This window comes from Onychostoma macrolepis, chromosome 13, assembly GCF_012432095.1.
Source record: "Onychostoma macrolepis isolate SWU-2019 chromosome 13, ASM1243209v1, whole genome shotgun sequence".
In the NCBI taxonomy this organism is placed as follows: domain Eukaryota; kingdom Metazoa; phylum Chordata; class Actinopteri; order Cypriniformes; family Cyprinidae; genus Onychostoma; species Onychostoma macrolepis.
The window spans coordinates 4,384,865-4,402,106 of NC_081167.1; the positions used below are offsets into that span (position 1 = coordinate 4,384,865).

Sequence of the window (17,242 nt, forward strand, 5' to 3'; positions counted from 1 at the left end):
TACTTACAATGTCAAAAGGTGGTCAGATTGCCAGGCTGAAAACAACATGTTTAATTTAAATATATTATGTACTATTGTTTTCCACAGAAATTCAGAAAGGTGGATGTGGAGACCCAGGTGTCCCTGCATATGGAAAGCGAACTGGGGACCGTTTTTTACACGGTGATGTGCTGACCTTTGAGTGTCAGGCTGCTTTTGAATTGGTTGGCGAGAGGACAATATCGTGCCAGCAAAATAACCAGTGGTCTGGAAACAAACCCAGCTGCGTCTGTAAGAGTCATTTTCTGAAATGTTTGGTTATAATTAACATGTTGCCATTTAGAATGATTAATGTATCACGTCTGTAAAAGCATGACATCTAGATTAGGGGCAGATATGAAGCCGAATGGCATCCATCCACGCTAGCAATTCCCAGGTTTGCTGTATGAGAGGTCAATTATCATATTTCTGTTTCTGGAACATGTTACTGTTTCCTCCTCACTCAAGAGGGAATGCACTACGAATTGTGTTTGTTTGACTACACATGTCTAGAAAAAATATACATGTCTAGAAAAAAACATTGTACAATATCTATCAATCTAAAATGATCCAAATTGACATTAAAATAATAATTAGAAGAAAAAAGAATAAAATATAATTAAATAAATATATGCACACTCAAACTGAAACAAAGGCACAACTGTAGTGAATATATCCCTCAATCCATCTGAGATAATCCTGTCATGCAATGGTATTTTTGTTTAGTATTGCGATAAGAGGAAGCAAGTACCAAACAACTCATTATCATGGTCTATGTGAATCCTCTTTTCTCTCATCTTTTTAGAGAAAAAATAGTATTCCTGATAGCGTATCTATTGTGAATGAAAATAAATATTGTAACCTTTGTAATGGAATTATATATATATTTGTCTTCATCTCCACAGTCTCCTGCTTCTTCAATTTCACCACTCCGTCAGGCATCATCCTCTCGCCAAACTACCCAGAGGAATACGGAAACAACATGAACTGTGTGTGGCTCATTATAGCGGAGCCAGGCAATCGGATCCATCTCATTTTCAGCGATTTTGAGTTGGAGCCCCAGTTTGACTATCTTATTGTGAAAGACGATGGGATGCCAGAGCCCACCACTTTTGGAACTTTCTCTGGGAAGGATGTACCATCGCAGATCGCCAGTAATGGGCATATAATGCGCTTGGAGTTCCAGTCGGACCACTCAAACACGGGAAAGGGGTTTAACATCACCTACACAAGTAAATCCGATATTAATACTATGTTGTGTATTATTTTTAGAGGTGAAGTGTGCAATTTCTGCACCACTAGGGGCACAAATAATGTAGCTGTGTTGGGCTGGTTCGGATGCTCAAATAGAGTAATGTTTGATAATGCCACAGAGCCGCATTGTTTCACCTTTTCAGGGAAATCATCCTACGGATTGCTTATAAGGCAATATATCTGCATATTAAACTGGGATATAACAAAGTCCCTCACAAGGCAAGTCAGTTCACTCGGCAGCCATCTTGGGAATGTGGTCAGGCAGCTATTTTCAATCATGCAAGTTTAGCTCCTATCTAATTGAATGGGGAAATACCAAAATGTCAAAAAGTAATCATAAACATTGCTTCTTATTCAAAAAAAGAAAAGAAAAGAAAAAAAGAAAAAGTATACAGTATTTTTTTAGGTTGTTCTAGCCCAATGTGCAAGTACAGTGTAGAGAAAAATCTGAGCCCACGTTTCACATAAAGACCAGGTGGTGACTTTGCAGATTGGTGATTGGCTCTTTTGTTCGAAAGGCAAGATCTGCCATATAATTAGCCAATTATCTTATTTCTCCCTGCATCTTGCTAGAACAAAGGGTTATTTTATGTGTTTGCTGTATGCAGCTTGTTATAGGATTTAAGTCAGAGTAATATCTTTGAAGTTGAATAGATTCATTTGTAATATTGACTGTTAAAGGTAGAGAATGTTATGGTGCAATCCCAGCACCTTTCATTAGGCATATCTCCGTTGTGAAAAATGCTATACTTCATAATTCCAGCACTTTAAGGGCATTGTGACCTTCAGTTCAACTTTCAAGGGATTCCAATTTTACAGCAACAAGCTTTGGATTTCTTTTTTTTTTTTTTCCCCACATGAAGCAAAATGTAGTCATGCATAGCAAGAGTTCTGAGTTTAATTAGTTTTTAGGTTTTATTAAAATTACATTGACAAATATGATTTCCACTGAGATGAGCTTTTTGAACTTAAACAGAAATGCGTTTTAGTATTTAGGTCTTGGTGCACTGCAGACCTTGATAATCTCGATTCACAATGACGCTGTTGTGAAACCCAGTGAGCTGCCTACGTAGACCGCATATTAAGGCATAGACAGACTCTACCAAAAAGTAGGCAGCATGATTTAGATACTTTCTTTTGAACAAATTCTAAAGCAGCATCTTATGTATGTAATTTTACACAACGGAATTGTGAGACTTCCTCTAGCTTGTCATTGAAAAGTTAGCTTGCTTTGCCCTCTCTGGAATGTAACTTTGATACCAGTGTAGTGTAGCTTAACTGGTACATCATGTCATTGCAATGCCAAGGTAATGGTCTGATTCCTAGGAAACACATACTGATGAATGCTTTGGATTTTTTAAAGGGATCTGCTAAATGCATAAATGTGGCATTGCTCTTTATGAACAATTTTAAAGATAGTTCGACTGTTATTACGCCATTAGGGATACTTCAAGTCAGTGAGCTTAATAGCTGAAACTGAACACATTTATATTTTTAGTGAATAGATGAAACTGTGACCGAGATCCGTCTTGGCATGTCTATGTGGGAACAAAATGGGGTGGTAGATGGAGCCAGTAGTTGTAGGCAATGTCAGTGTCAGTGGATTGTGTGGTTTGATATCTCAACAGTGCTGCTTCAGTAATGGTGTGTCATTGTCTCAGAAAGGAGTAGACATGTTTCCCAAAGTGGCGCTGGAGCAACTGTCAGGCATGGCCGTAAGAACAATGAGGCTGTCATTTGGGAATAGGGTAGAGCTGCGTATATGCCCTAAGCCCTGGCCGCAAGGTCTCCATGCATTAGCCATCACACTTCCACAGGGGCCTCGCAGACAGATGTGTTCACCAAATGAAAACACTAAAATAGCTTTGGCAGGATTCTCTGCTTCTGCGAGTGCACATATTGAATAATTGAAGCTTCCACACTGACATCTGTGATGCATGTGCGACACACATGTGAGCTGTCTGCAGAGTTGTGTTAAGGGAAAACAGAGCGTTGATGAAAATCTTCAAGCCGTCTTGAGTGTGTCTCAAACCACCGTGTGGCGGAAAAAAATAGAGGGTTTAGAAACGAAGGCTGTAATGCGACTGAATGCTCTCTGTTGACGTTTATCCATGCACCGCCTCAACGTCTGTGGTTTTTTTCTCATGATTCACATTTATTTTTCATGGGAAATTGTAACTGTTAATGTAAAGTTAAGTAAGGAATAACAAATGACTGATGAATTATGAAAATTAACACTCACCCAGTGGTATTAATGCTGCTACGACACAAATTGTAGTGTGCAATATTGAAATAATTCTAAATAATTCAGTCAATCAGAATCAAGCATTCAGCTATACCCTAAAGCAAAGTAAATTAATGCCTTGTTATATTTTATATATGCTTTGCATTATGCAGTATTGTATACATTACTGTAGCTTTTAACCCTAAATCTAACCCTACTATCTGTGTGCATGGTATGTTTGACCACATAGTACAGAACAATTAAACTTACGTAATACTGTAATGCCTACTATAATGGAAAATCTTGACAAAATGTTTTTGCTTCTACATGAGAGCATAACTTAAACACAAGGTAACATTCAAAGATAATCCAGATGTTACCAAAGTGGCATTTTGATGGGAAAAAAAAAATTGCCTCTTGTAGAATAAATTAGAAATTGAGTTGCCATCAGAGTGTACAGCTGTGTATATTAGCTTTGTTTACATGCACTGCATTATATCTGTTACCATGCTAAACTCAACTGTACTGCTGTACAGGACAATTATGGAAACTTATGTAATTCATACAACAGTGTATTGTAATTCACAATACCCATACATATTTGCCCCTACATGATCATTCAAACACATGCTATCATCTGAAGAGTACCGAGGCGGCTATATACAGTATGTGAAAGGTTTAGTGGTATCATGTATGTTAGCGTTGTTTTCACACGTGTGTTGCGGATTCTCAAAATAAGGTCAACTTCTAGTGACGTCTTGGTGCCGCACAGGTACTTTTTACTACTGCAACATTTGCCTTATGAGACTGGGCATTCTGGGCAAGATCAGTTGTGTTAGTTGTTCCTTAAAAGATAATTATAGTTGACTTAATTGAAGGTTAGGTACTCTTAATGAATGTTAAGTGCTGATATCTTCTCAGGCAAGAGCAGGCAGGACCGAGATTAAGTATTATATGCTTCAGCACTGATTATACTTTTATCCCATGTCTAGCTTTTGGTCAAAATGAATGTCATGACCCTGGTATTCCCATCAATGGGCAGCGCTTTGGAGAGCACTTCTTACTGGGCAGCTCAGTGCTCTTCACATGCGATGAGGGCTTCATCAAAACCCACGGATCCGAATCCATCACCTGTGTCATCCAGGATGGAAACGTGGTGTGGAATGCGGCCGTCCCCCGGTGTGAAGGTGAGAGAGCTCTTAAACGTTACACTTCTGAAGGTGCTGCTGAGATTTGTGAGATGGGCTGCTGTTGACATTTTATTTTTCTGCACTCTCACTGTCCCAGCTCCATGTGGCGGACATCTAACGGCTCCCATAGGAGTCTTACTGTCCCCAGGCTGGCCCGGATACTACAAAGACTCCCTCAACTGCGAATGGGTGATTGAAGCCAGAAAGGATCATGCCATCAAGATATCTTTTGACAGGTATTGATTTGTTTTGGATTTTATTTATTTTTTTTTTGGAATTCATTGCATGTGAAACCCCTGGACACCCATCCCTGTCCCCTTTCTGGAAACCCTGGCAGCAGTCTCTTCAGTATAGTTTCTCGCTTTTACAATTTTGTTCGTTAACCTTCCAGTTTAATCTCCCTCATTAGAGTAATTCTGCTAAAGACCTGGGTCGTAAGCAGATGTTCCGCTCTTTCTGATTTCCCGTGCAGGTTTCAGACGGAGGTTAATTACGACACGCTGGAGATTCGGGACGGACCCTCCAACTCGTCGCCTCTGATCGGCGAGTACCACGGCACTCAGGCCCCCCACTTCCTCATCAGCACTGGCAATTACATGTACCTGCTCTTTACCACCGACAACAGCCGTTCCAGTGAAGGCTTCCAGATCCGCTATGAGAGTGAGTCAGCTTCTCATCTTTCCTCTGCAGTGATTTAAATGCACAGATATTGGGTTTTCACGCTCCACGGTGGGCGGTTCTGCAATATTCCACAAATTTTGGCTGGACACGCTCTCTGGTGCATGTAATGTAATTGGAACGGTTTCTCCAGGGTTACAATCAGATTATAGTTTTCTAGTTGTCTAAAAATTATTTTGAGAAGCCCAACATGTGTGCTAGCATCACATGACCAATATCAACATCCAGAGGCAATAGCTAATTTTAAGAGAGGTGAGGAACCTCTGTGAATAATTAAACTGATCCGAAAATATAGTTTGTTTTCTTTTTGAATATGTTTGTTGGTGGTGGTGGGTTTATAAACTGCACTATAGAGTGCGATTAAAGTTTAATGTCCCGCTGACACAAGGCCTGTTTGTTTGTTAGTGCAGGCTCAACAGATCGACAAATCATTATTGTTAAAAGCATAGTTATTGTTTTAATGCTCTTGTAGTTATTGTCGACTTGCTAAGAGGGATTAAGCCAGAAAAAGCCAAAATCGGATTTGGCATCTGTTTTAGTGGACCCCCCGCAGGGATATAGAGGTAAAAACCTGTGTGTAATAGAGAACAGATAAACCACCACTAGCATAAAAGCTTTTCTAAAAGGCCACTTTCAATTAAAGTTCCAACGTATTAGGAATACGTTTAACTTGAAGTTTAGTTTACCTGCCAAGAAGAAACTCTATGAGTTCTTCGTCTTGATGGAAACCCAAACATTCCATCAAATATTCAATCAATAAAAACACTACAGATCTTTACCCTTGTTTTAGCCCATTGTGTGTTTCTGTGTATTTTTGCAAGACTTTGAATTTATTTATTTATTTAGCTTTTAAGTCTAAAAAATACACTCCCTTAAACTGGCATAGCAATGGACATTTAAATTTAACCATTTAATATTCAAACCAGTTAAAGGAAAAGTTCACACTGATTTTCAGCCAGCTTTATAGTATATGTAAATTAGTATATGTAAATAAGCAGTGTGTACTCTTTCTCCATGTTACCTGCCGGTTTATTTGTGAAAACTACAGATCGTATTTCAGCATTTTTGTCTCTCCACTTACATAGATAGCTGGATTGATCTCAGTACATTATGGGTGCTGATATTTCCTTACCTTTTTTGGCAAAAGAGAACATCACAGCTTCTTTTCTCCATTTTTTTTTTGTCTTGCCAAGGGTGACTCACCCATCAATTCAGATTTTGTCACCTATGTGATCAATGTATGTAACATTAATTAATTAATTACAATGTAGTAATTCATTTATTTGTATTAAAATGGGCAAGGTACATAGTTCAATAAAATCAACTATAAAAATTATCGTACACTATACTGTGTATGAAACATAATTGGAGTCAAACCAGAGATTTTAATTTTATTTGCAATAATAAGTCAGTAAACTTAAAAGCAGATTAAATGCTATTTTGTGCATTTACATGTTTTTACTCTTTACTACATCCCTGTCGCCTCACCTCAAAATCATGCAAGGACCTATACAAAAGTCAAATGTGATATTCATTGTATCAATGATACAATTAATCATTTATACTATCTTTATAGAAAAAGTAAAACCAGAAGTAGTAACATTTTGTAATCATCTTATCAGGCAAAGATGTAAATGAACAAAGTAATCTTACCAGCTAACAAAATAATCAATTTATCAATTTAATCAACTTATCTTAATTTAAAAACAGAACTATTGATATAGTAAACACTTTTCAACCTAATAAATAGACAAAGTTAACATTATTGTAAAAAAAAATAAAAAAATGCAGATTAAAATATCTGGCTAAAGATAAAGGATTAAATAAATGCTAAACAATTTCTTATGTAGACAATAGGAATTGAATTATTATTATTGTTGTTGTTGTTGTTATTATTACAACCATTTATGTTTATTTTAGTTAAAACTTGCTTTTGGTTGGTGCCACATGTGATGTTTCAGCTATCAGCTATAAAAAGTTGCAAGCAGAAATATTGTCTAGGACCAATAATATGCAAGACAGGTGGGTGCCCTTTGTATAGTCTACTCATTAGTCATGAGGGGGTGTGGTGGGGCAGAGTGGCCCCTTAATAATTTAATCACTTTCCCTTTTAATTAGTTTGTTTTGAAATCTGATTTTGTTGTGTCCTGCTGCTCAAGTGCAGCATTTTGATAGGAGTGTTAAATACACCAATCCTTGTTCCAGAACCTCATTATTAAGAAATTTAGCACTGCTTGTTAGAAATATAGCACATATCCACGTGCCTGCTTGTTTGTATTATTGCAACTATACAGATAGGTTTGTGTGTAAAATTTAATTTGATCACTTTTTACCCCCATGAGCTTAACTGAAAAATGCAAATGGTATCTTTATAAAAACTAAATGGCTTGACAAATAGTCTCCAGTTGCTCTTTTTCAGCAGTAATTTAACATCTTTATTATAATGTAATGTGCTGCAGTAGAGACAGAAGAATGAGAAATGTGGGCAAGAGGGAACATGAGATGATTCTCAAATAATATTCACGACTCCCAATAAATTACCTCTGACATTACGCCTGATATATATGAAACTCGTCCGTGTCAAAGTGTTCCCATTTTTCAGACTTTTAGACGGCTATCAGAGGTTTATCAGCGGCCAAATCATAGATCCGAATGCATGTGAAACTGACAGGTGGAAATATTCCTCAAATGCCAGCCTCTGAGGGGAAACAATGTAGAAAAACAATGCTGTCATTTTTTTTTTTCCAAATGATATTCAAAATATAGAAATGGTAAGTAGAAATAAAAATGTATTGATTCAAGGAAAGAGACCACTGGGGGACTGATATCTGCTGATTTATACTGTGTAAAGTGCTTCCGACACATCCCCCTTTCAATTTAGACCTTGAAGGTGAAATGAAATATTTTTTGTTTTGTTACTTCCTCACAGGCATTATGATGGAAACAGATTCCTGTTTAGATCCAGGTATCCCGGTGAATGGGAAAAGGCACGGGAACAATTTTGCCATCGGCTCCAGAGTGACGTTCAGCTGCGATCAAGGCTATACTCTGAGTGATGATGAACCCATTGTGTGTGAGAGGAACCATCAGTGGAACCATGCACTGCCCAGCTGTGACGGTAGGCCATGTTGAGCTCTCTCGATTCTGGTCATGTACAAGAGAAACAGCTCCTCCCTACCACCCAGTGTAAAGACGCCTAACAATTGGACCCTGGTGTCAGCTTGCACTCTATGCTTTAAGCACCCAGGGGTTCAGTTTCCTTTGGTGAAGACTTTCGAGGCCCCTAAAAATCTGGGGCCCGAGGGCACTGGTCCGGGCTATAATCCAACCCTGCTAGGCCGCATTACAGTTTTATCAGAGGGGAAAGGGTAAGCCCTCTTAACACTCCTCTGAGATTTGAGTTCATACATTTTTGATTAGAGGAGAGGTGACTGGCATGCGCTGTTTCATAGATAACCTTAAATGGGAAGGAGAAAAGGACAGGGAAGCGGGAACAAATAATGGAATTCCTTAACCAGATACCTACAGGAGAGTGCTCTATAAAGCTGTTTATCTTATTTGTTTTCCGATTACAGGGATTGAAGTAAACAAAGTGTTTTCCAGTAATAGCAATCAGGCTGTTGCCTGTCTGTTCCAGAATTCCCAATGTTCTCTTATGCTTGCATCTTATCAGCTCTGTGCGTTTGCTCTAACAGACTTTGATTCAGCATGATGGGCTCTCACCAGAGCCTGACCTTCGTTACAGACAGGACATATACTCCCCATTTGTTTGCGGGAATGTAAATACATGTTCATAAAATATTACACATTTCCTTCCTGTCAGGCTGATTATTATTATTAAATGGAGAGTTCAGACTTAAAATTCTGATTTGTCGAGCCATTTTAACATGCTGTTTGATGCACTACACTGATCGGCAACAGCATTAATACCACTGACAGGCGAACTGAATAGCGTTGATTATATTGTTACAGTGGCATCTTTGAAGGGGTGGCATGTATTTGGCAGAAAGAGAAGAGTTGACTGGGTAAATGACTGGGTTAGACCATCTCCAAAAATTAAAAGTTTTTTTCATTTGAAAAGTCAAAATTTGCAAGGAAGGACAACCAGGGAACCAGCTTCAGGGGCAGGGGCCCACAAGGTTAGTGATGCACATTAGGAGCAAAGACTATTCCTTCTGGTCCGATCACACGGAAGAGCTAAAATCTTAATGCTGGCCATTACAGAAAGGTGTCAGAGCACACAGTGCATTAAAGGTTGCTGCAACAGAACGGTCAGAGTGCATACAATGGGCACATGAGCATCAGAACTAGAAAATGGAACAGTGGAAGAAGGTTGGCTGGTCTGATGAATCATGTTTTCTTTTAGAACAGGTGGATTGCCAGGTACGTGTGTTGTTCACCTGAGGAAGAGATGGCAGCAGGATGCACTATGCGAAGAAAGCAGGCCAGTGGAGGCAGTGTTATGATCTACTTAGAAACCTTAGATCTTGGCATTTATGTTACTTTGACACATACCACCACCTGCAAAGATTGTTGCAGACCATGCACACTCCTTCATGGCAATGTGTTCCCTGATGGCGATAACCTCGTCCAGCAGTATAAAAGCACCCTGCCACACTGCAAAAAATGTACATGGCACATGGCAAATTGTTCAAGGTATTGCCTTGGCCTCCAAATTCTCCAGATTTCAATTCAGTTGAGCATCTGTGGGATGTGCTGGACCATCAAATCTATGGGCCTCACAACTTGTAGGAATTTGCTGCTAATGTCCATGCATCAGAACTGTTCTGGCAGCATGAAGGGGAACCTACATGTTATTATGTTGCTGCATTGTTTGGAAGCCATAAACAACCTACACTAGAGTCAAACAGCAATAACCCACTTCAGGCACTGCATTGGAGTGATTGCACTGCATGGTTAATAGCGATTTAGGCACTCCGATTTGCCTGAAGGCCTTTTTGCACCAAGAATAAATATTTGCTGCAAATTTGTGAACAAAATTTTGTACAGGAATGATGCATTTCTATGGCTAGTAGTGAATATTCTGAAAAGTATGTGTGGGGGGTGGGGGGGTAGGATTATTTAACTTAACATCATGAATATTTACTAGGTGATGTAACCTTTGACCAACTAAAGCTGTTTTTCCAACCAACAATCAGTGCCACCAATTACCTGTGACTGTATAACTCAAATCTCAGCTTCCGTTCATGAACTCTCCAAGTTTATTAAAGGTTGATGCTCTGGATGCTAAGGGATAAACTCTGCTTTAGTTCTGTTCGATTAGTTTGCCTTATGAAATGTTGTGCTAATTTTGGGATAGACTGACTTCATATTTAATAAGCCAGAATTGTCATTTGATGAAGAGATTTAATGGGCCGTTTAAGGACAAAATACTGAGGCTCAAAAATGTGTGCCCTGTCATAACCTGCACCGTATGATTTATTTTGATAAAAGCAGGATGATGAGCATGGCTCAAGGACACATTCAGTATTCTGTTATGATGTCTGTCTTACAGCTCTGGTACTTTGAGAAAAAAACAAGCCCTTTTTTGATTGTCTCCACTGACAGACGTTCGCCAGTCAGAAAATTGTCTCAGTTCTTATATCTCCTTTTGATCTTTTTACAAGTAGTTGTGCTGTATCCGATGTCAACCTCTTATTAGTTAGACTATCGTTAAACTCTGCTGCTTTGCATGTTTTGCATCCGTCATCTTGTAGTTTCGCTACAAAGAGAGGAAGCATTACAAGTTTTTTGTGTAGTTTTTACATAAATAAATACCATTTTACATGTTCTGGATATTGTTTGTCAAGTGTGTGACCCAGATATCTGCAACAACATGACCTGGGCTTATATTTGAACCATTGATGATTATATTATTTGAGCAATGAACAGTTTGCAGCACCTTGGCAGCCACCCAAAACATCCTAGCAACCATAGAGAAAAATGCTGAAACCATGCAGAACTTAACTGCATAGCAATGTCACAAAATCTAGTTAAGCTCCAACCAAAAGAATTATTGATGAATGATGTACTTCAAGGCTAGATTTACTCTTTTTCAGGGAAAGTAGGCCATTCAAACATAAGTTCTTTCTGTTATTGCTTTTCCAGCTTTGTGTGGGGGCTATATCTACGGAAAAACGGGAACAGTTCTTTCCCCTGGTTTTCCAGATTTCTACCCAAACTCTCTGAACTGCACTTGGACGGTAGAAGTGTCTCATGGGAAAGGTAAGACAAAGAACAGGTTACAGCCACGAGAGCTGCACGAACTATTGAAACTGATAACAGTTTGAGGCACATTGATTTTACCCATGAGGTTCCTTTCTGTGCCCTTTGAAATTACCCTTGATAACGAATTTAAGATACCTTTCATATTTCTCTACATTTTATTACTCAGCACCATGTCGGGCAAATGCGATTCTGTTTCGATCAGTATTACGTTCCCTCTGAAGGCTTCTCAGTGGGTTGTGAGGTTGAAACGGAGATTTTGCTTGTGACTGACGGCCCTAATCTCATCTAAAACTCCCCAGGAGTGCAGCTTCTCTTCCACACGTTCCACCTGGAGGACTCCCATGATTACCTGCTCATTACCGAGGACGGCAGCTTCACTGAGCCGGTGGCCAGGCTCACAGGCTCCGTCCTGCCGCCCTCCATCAAAGCAGGCCTGTTTGGCAACTTCAGCGTCCAGCTACGCTTTGTCTCGGACTTCTCTATGTCATACGAGGGATTCAATATCACCTTCTCTGGTGGGGGCATCACTCATTCTGTTCATTATAGTGTGCTTGAAGGCATGGTTGTCATGGTGCTTACTCTAACCCATGCTTGGCTAAGCAGTCTGGAGCTTTAAGAGTTATTATGTCTCTGTATCACAGAGTACAACTTAGAGCCATGTGAGGATCCGGGAGTACCCGCATACAGCAGGAGGGTGGGCTTCCAGTTCGGGGTTGGCGACTCGCTGGTCTTTTCCTGCTTTGCGGGCTACCGTCTGGAAGGCGAGAGTAAGATCACTTGCTTGGGTGGAGGCCGGAGAGTGTGGAGTGCAGCCCTGCCCAGATGTGTGGGTAGGTTGACATAATTTACTTTTCTCAAACATCAGTGTGTTCATTAAAGGGATAGTTCACCCCAAAAATGAAAATTCTGACATTATTTACTCACCCTCATGCCATTCTATATTCATAAGGTCTTAGATCATTTTTATACATTTTGTCATAAAAGTTATCCATATGAAGGAAGCAATTTAATCCAAGTCATCTCAAAAGATCTGATTGCTTTGTATAATTGGTAACACTTTAGTGTAGGGACCAATTCTCACTATTCACTAGTTACACATTAGCATACCTATTAATAACATATTGGCTGTTTATTAGTACTTATAAAACACCTGTTCTGCATGACCATATTCTACATCCCTAATCCTACCCAATACCTAAACTTAACAACTACCTTACTAACTTTTAATAAGCAGCAAATTAGTGTTTTTTGATGCAAAAGTCGTAGTTAATGGTTTCTTAATAGCATAGAAGTGTGACCTTATAATTTATATGGATCACTTCTATGATGTGTTTGGAAGTTTGCAAATGCTAATTACATAGACTTTTGTGGATGGACTAAGTTATGACAGAATACTAAAATTCAAAGATGAAAGTCTTATGGGTTGACAATGACATGAAGGTAAGTAAATGACTGTACAATTTTTTGGGGGGTTTGAACTATCCCATTAATGCATCAATTCTTTTCAGGTTTGCTTTAGACAATTGTTCAGGTTTCAACCAGGCAGGTTGAAAGTGATAAATCAATGTAAGGGTTGGGAATTCAGAATTAATATAAGCAAAAAGACTCAAAAATTAGTCTTGAGCTTTTGTGTCGCATTCACACACTTCATTTTGTGAGATTTAAAATGTGGTTAAAAATACATATTTAGAGCAGTTTAGTTTTTTCTGTTATTTTAGTTTTGTTATTCTGTATTCGGTTGTTCTTAATAAGGAATGCGATGTTAAGAAACTGGAATTGTTGATTTAAATCTAAATTTGTTACGGTTTTATTCCTAACTGAATTTTAAAACATAGAAAGGGTCTACATAAAATACTTATGGCATAATAAATGTCTTGTTCACACTTTTTAGAGTTGTTGAATAGACATTTAAATTCTTAAATATATATGGAAATGCAGATTTCTACCATTACTTCTATTTTTGGGTTATCAATTCAGAATGGATTAAATCAATGATTTCTAAGAGTCTGTTGACATTTTAATAAAGCTCAGGCTAATTTGGTCATAAAATGTCCCATATAAGAAAGGGAGAACTAGAGTGAAATTTTAGCCAATGCATATTATTAGAAATCTGGTCTATTCTTTTCACCCTGAATTGAGCCCATTTTACAATGCCTCAAATTCATTATTAAATGCTCAGACTATTCACCCATCTTATTAATGTTTTATTTATAGTGAAACTTGACACAGTAAATGTTCACATTGTAGGGTAAAAAACTTTCAGAGATGTACCTTGCCATAATAGTGGCAGTTAAGTGGTTAAGGTCTAATATTTGTGGACACCATTAAAAGCGCTGACAAAATAATTGGTTGTAATTGTGCAGTCCTCCTGTTGGACGGGGTTTTAATAGTAGTTAATCGTGGCGGTGTAATAAGAGCATGTGAGTGTGTCTTTAATTGGTCTGGTGAACACAACAAACATTAGCCTCAAGAGGTTTGGATTATATTAGCTACATAAAATTGATAAAGGGTTGATGGGGAAATTCTCATTAAATGAAATTATCTCTAGTTTTTGAAAGCCTCCAGACCAGAGTTTCCCAAACAATAAGGGTGCTAGATAACTAAAATGGGTGCGGGTGAAAGCTAGACACCTGAGATATTTGATTTAAATGGTTTAGAAAAAAATAATAAATAAGTATTACTGATTGATTTATTGCATTAACATTGCAATCACTGCATATATGTATGTGCACTATGTACAGTATGTATGCATGTACAGATAGATTAAATATTAATAAAATGCTAATTGAAATGTGCAAAATAGATTTTTTTATATATAGTGGTCCCTTTAAATTTTTGGTTTGTGTCACACCAAACTAATTACTGACTGGTGTCCTCTGGCACTAAAAAAAAAAAAAAAAAAAACTAAAACAACTTGATTTATCTCAGTAGTTTGTCTCTGAGGGACTGGTACCTTTTTAAAAAGTCTGGAAACCAGGAGGCCATTATTGGAGAGTTTTACCTTAAGTTGCTGAGCTCAAGGTCTTGAAGCAACATCTGCTTATATACTTAGAGAGTCACTGGTGCAGAATATTAAACAGAAGGACATCTGATCCTAACACAGCAGTGAGCTTTTGTGACCAGCAACTAGCCAATGCATAAAGGCCTCTATTAATTAGCATTCCTCTGAAGTTGTTCTCGCAGTGATTCATCAAAATGACAAAGACTCAAATTCCAGACGGTACAAAACCTTGGCCTAAAATTGGCCTGTCAGTAGGAAATGGAGTAGCAGCTGTCAGGGCACTACAGGCTTCAAGGGAACCCAACTTATTTGTTACCAACCCCTAGTTTTTAACAGCCATGTGCAGCTTTGATAAGTTTGTGCTTTCTGCCCTCAGTATGTGAACATTTGGCTTCTCTCTCATTTTTTTCTTTTTTTTTCTACCTATCTTTCCCATCCATACCTCCTGGGTTTGCCTAGCTGAGTGTGGAGCCACTTCTGTGGGCAGTCAGGGTGTCCTGCTGTCCCCCAATCACCCAGCAAATTACGATAACAACCATGAGTGCATCTACCGCATTGAGACTGACAGAGGCAAGGGGATTCAAATCACAGCCACCACCTTCCAGCTTCACGAGGGAGATTTCCTCAAGGTAGGAATGACCAACTTGAGTCATTTTATATCACTGTACATTATTTTTAGCTGGATGTCTGGTTAAAAAAACCCGAAAAAACATATATATATTATATGTATGCATGGTTGTATGTATGTATATAGTAGTCAACATTTGAAGTGGATCAAAAAAGTTTATCAAAGTTGTCCTAAAACCAGAACACATTTTGGTTTTAGATTTTAGGACAACTTTGATGAAAGGTTTTGATCCTCCATGATATATATACATTATTGACACTATTTACCTATTCTGATATTGGAAAGTTGCTTTGACACAATCTATATTGTTGAAAGCACTATATAAATAAAGGTGACTTGACTTGACTCTATATATATAAATAGCAAAAGCAAAATCTTAATATGTCAATATGACCTTTCGAATTAAATTATTATTACTGTGTTTTACTACTGACAAATTTGGGGAGAGGACAAATATTCCAAAGCTTTCTGTAAATATAATATGAGAATTAACTGCACAATTACTAGAAATGTGTACTTTGGATATTATATAATTTGCATACATACATTTTTTTGGGAGACACATTTTTAGTTTATATGTTAAATGATTGTGTAAATATGCATATTGGCTCAAACTGTGAATTAAATACTATGATATTACACATTTGATTAATTAATTATTTCATTCATTCATTAAAAAAAAGAAAAAAAGTGTAGTTCAGACTCTAAAGGCCACATCAGTTGAATTCTATGTGAATGTGGTCAGTTGTGACGTTGCAAACACCAAATAGAGTTTCAAGAACTTTGATGAAGTTTGGCGATTGCAACACCTCTGCAATACTGTTAACATGTAACAGTTTGTAATCCATGAGAGACCAGCAAATGGGACTTGGAGACACCATTAACTATTCATAGATTAATTTACGTTACAGTGCTCAAGGCGCATGTACCATCACAGAGGAAAGATGGTCCCTTAAGACCAATAAGGCCACTAATTAAGTCACAAATGAAGGATAAGAATGAGGTGCAATTCCAGACACATAAATTTTGTCACACTTATAGTGACTCTGTTGCAATGATTCATCAAAATATTGTCTGTCAACATTAAGGGATATTTATCTGTCAGCAAATTAGGTCTTAGACTTGTAAATCTGGCAAGGTTTGCAAGATTTGTAAGGAAACCGCTATTCCCTCATTAATGATGTTATTGATTGGCCGTTTTAGTTGATTTCAGCTGATTTTTGAGGCTGTTTTTTTTTCTTTCTCTTTTTCTTTTTTTTCAGTTTGCACCATAGTAGACAACCAGTGAAAACAGTCTGTCCTTAGACCAGTGGCAAATTCTGCACATGTAATCTGGAATCACATGATATTTTCCATTAAAGCTTGAAACAGTGTCCTCCGCCACAGAAAAGTGGAAAACTGCTGCTTGACATTGATTTATGACCTTTAATATTTTTCCCTATGCCGCAGTGTTTGCCACCCTCTCTTTGCAGAGGTTATTGTTTCAAAATATATGCAATTTCACAAAGCAATTACATAATTCAGACACCAAAAGGCAATATTTTGAGAAAACACAAGGTATATTATCAGAACAAGCAGTTCTGTGACTGGCTGCTGACAAAACAAGTAAACATTCCTGCTTCTTTTGGTCTTTGGTTTTCATAGGTTTATGATGGTCAAGATAGTTCATCAAGACTCCTGGGCAATTTTACAAAAAACGACATGTCGGATGTCATCCTCAACAGCACATCCAACCATCTCTGGATGGAGTTTAACAGCAATGGTACCGGTACCAGCAAAGGATTCAAGCTGTCGTACAGTAGTAAGTTCTTTAGAAACAGCTACAGAAGTGCACAAAAACAGCTTTATATGTAAATTAACTCTTCTGAATGAATCTTATGAACATGTCTAGTGGTATTCACCTGTGTTTGAGTGAAATATCTTGCTTCTCCAATTTTCCCTCTAAACGTATGTTTTCCTTGTCTGTCACTCAATATAAAGTCACAATCAATATACTGACACTGTCAGATAGTAAAAAAATA

General features: G+C 38.0%; 1 protein-coding gene across 1 annotated transcript in view; it reads left to right on the top strand.

Annotated features, from left to right (window-relative positions):
- Nucleotides 1-850: 850 nt before the first annotated feature.
- Nucleotides 851-17,242, top strand: part of LOC131552435 (CUB and sushi domain-containing protein 1-like) — a 165,714-nt gene continuing 149,322 nt past the window's right edge. Inside the window, exons 1-10 of the mRNA XM_058796222.1 lie at nucleotides 851-1,250; nucleotides 4,489-4,683; nucleotides 4,784-4,922; nucleotides 5,159-5,346; nucleotides 8,294-8,482; nucleotides 11,473-11,589; nucleotides 11,892-12,107; nucleotides 12,234-12,422; nucleotides 15,053-15,222; nucleotides 16,866-17,022. Coding sequence (XP_058652205.1) covers nucleotides 1,001-1,250; nucleotides 4,489-4,683; nucleotides 4,784-4,922; nucleotides 5,159-5,346; nucleotides 8,294-8,482; nucleotides 11,473-11,589; nucleotides 11,892-12,107; nucleotides 12,234-12,422; nucleotides 15,053-15,222; nucleotides 16,866-17,022 — 1,810 coding nt within the window. The 5' untranslated portion in view covers nucleotides 851-1,000. The remainder of the gene's footprint in view (nucleotides 1,251-4,488; nucleotides 4,684-4,783; nucleotides 4,923-5,158; nucleotides 5,347-8,293; nucleotides 8,483-11,472; nucleotides 11,590-11,891; nucleotides 12,108-12,233; nucleotides 12,423-15,052; nucleotides 15,223-16,865; nucleotides 17,023-17,242) is intronic.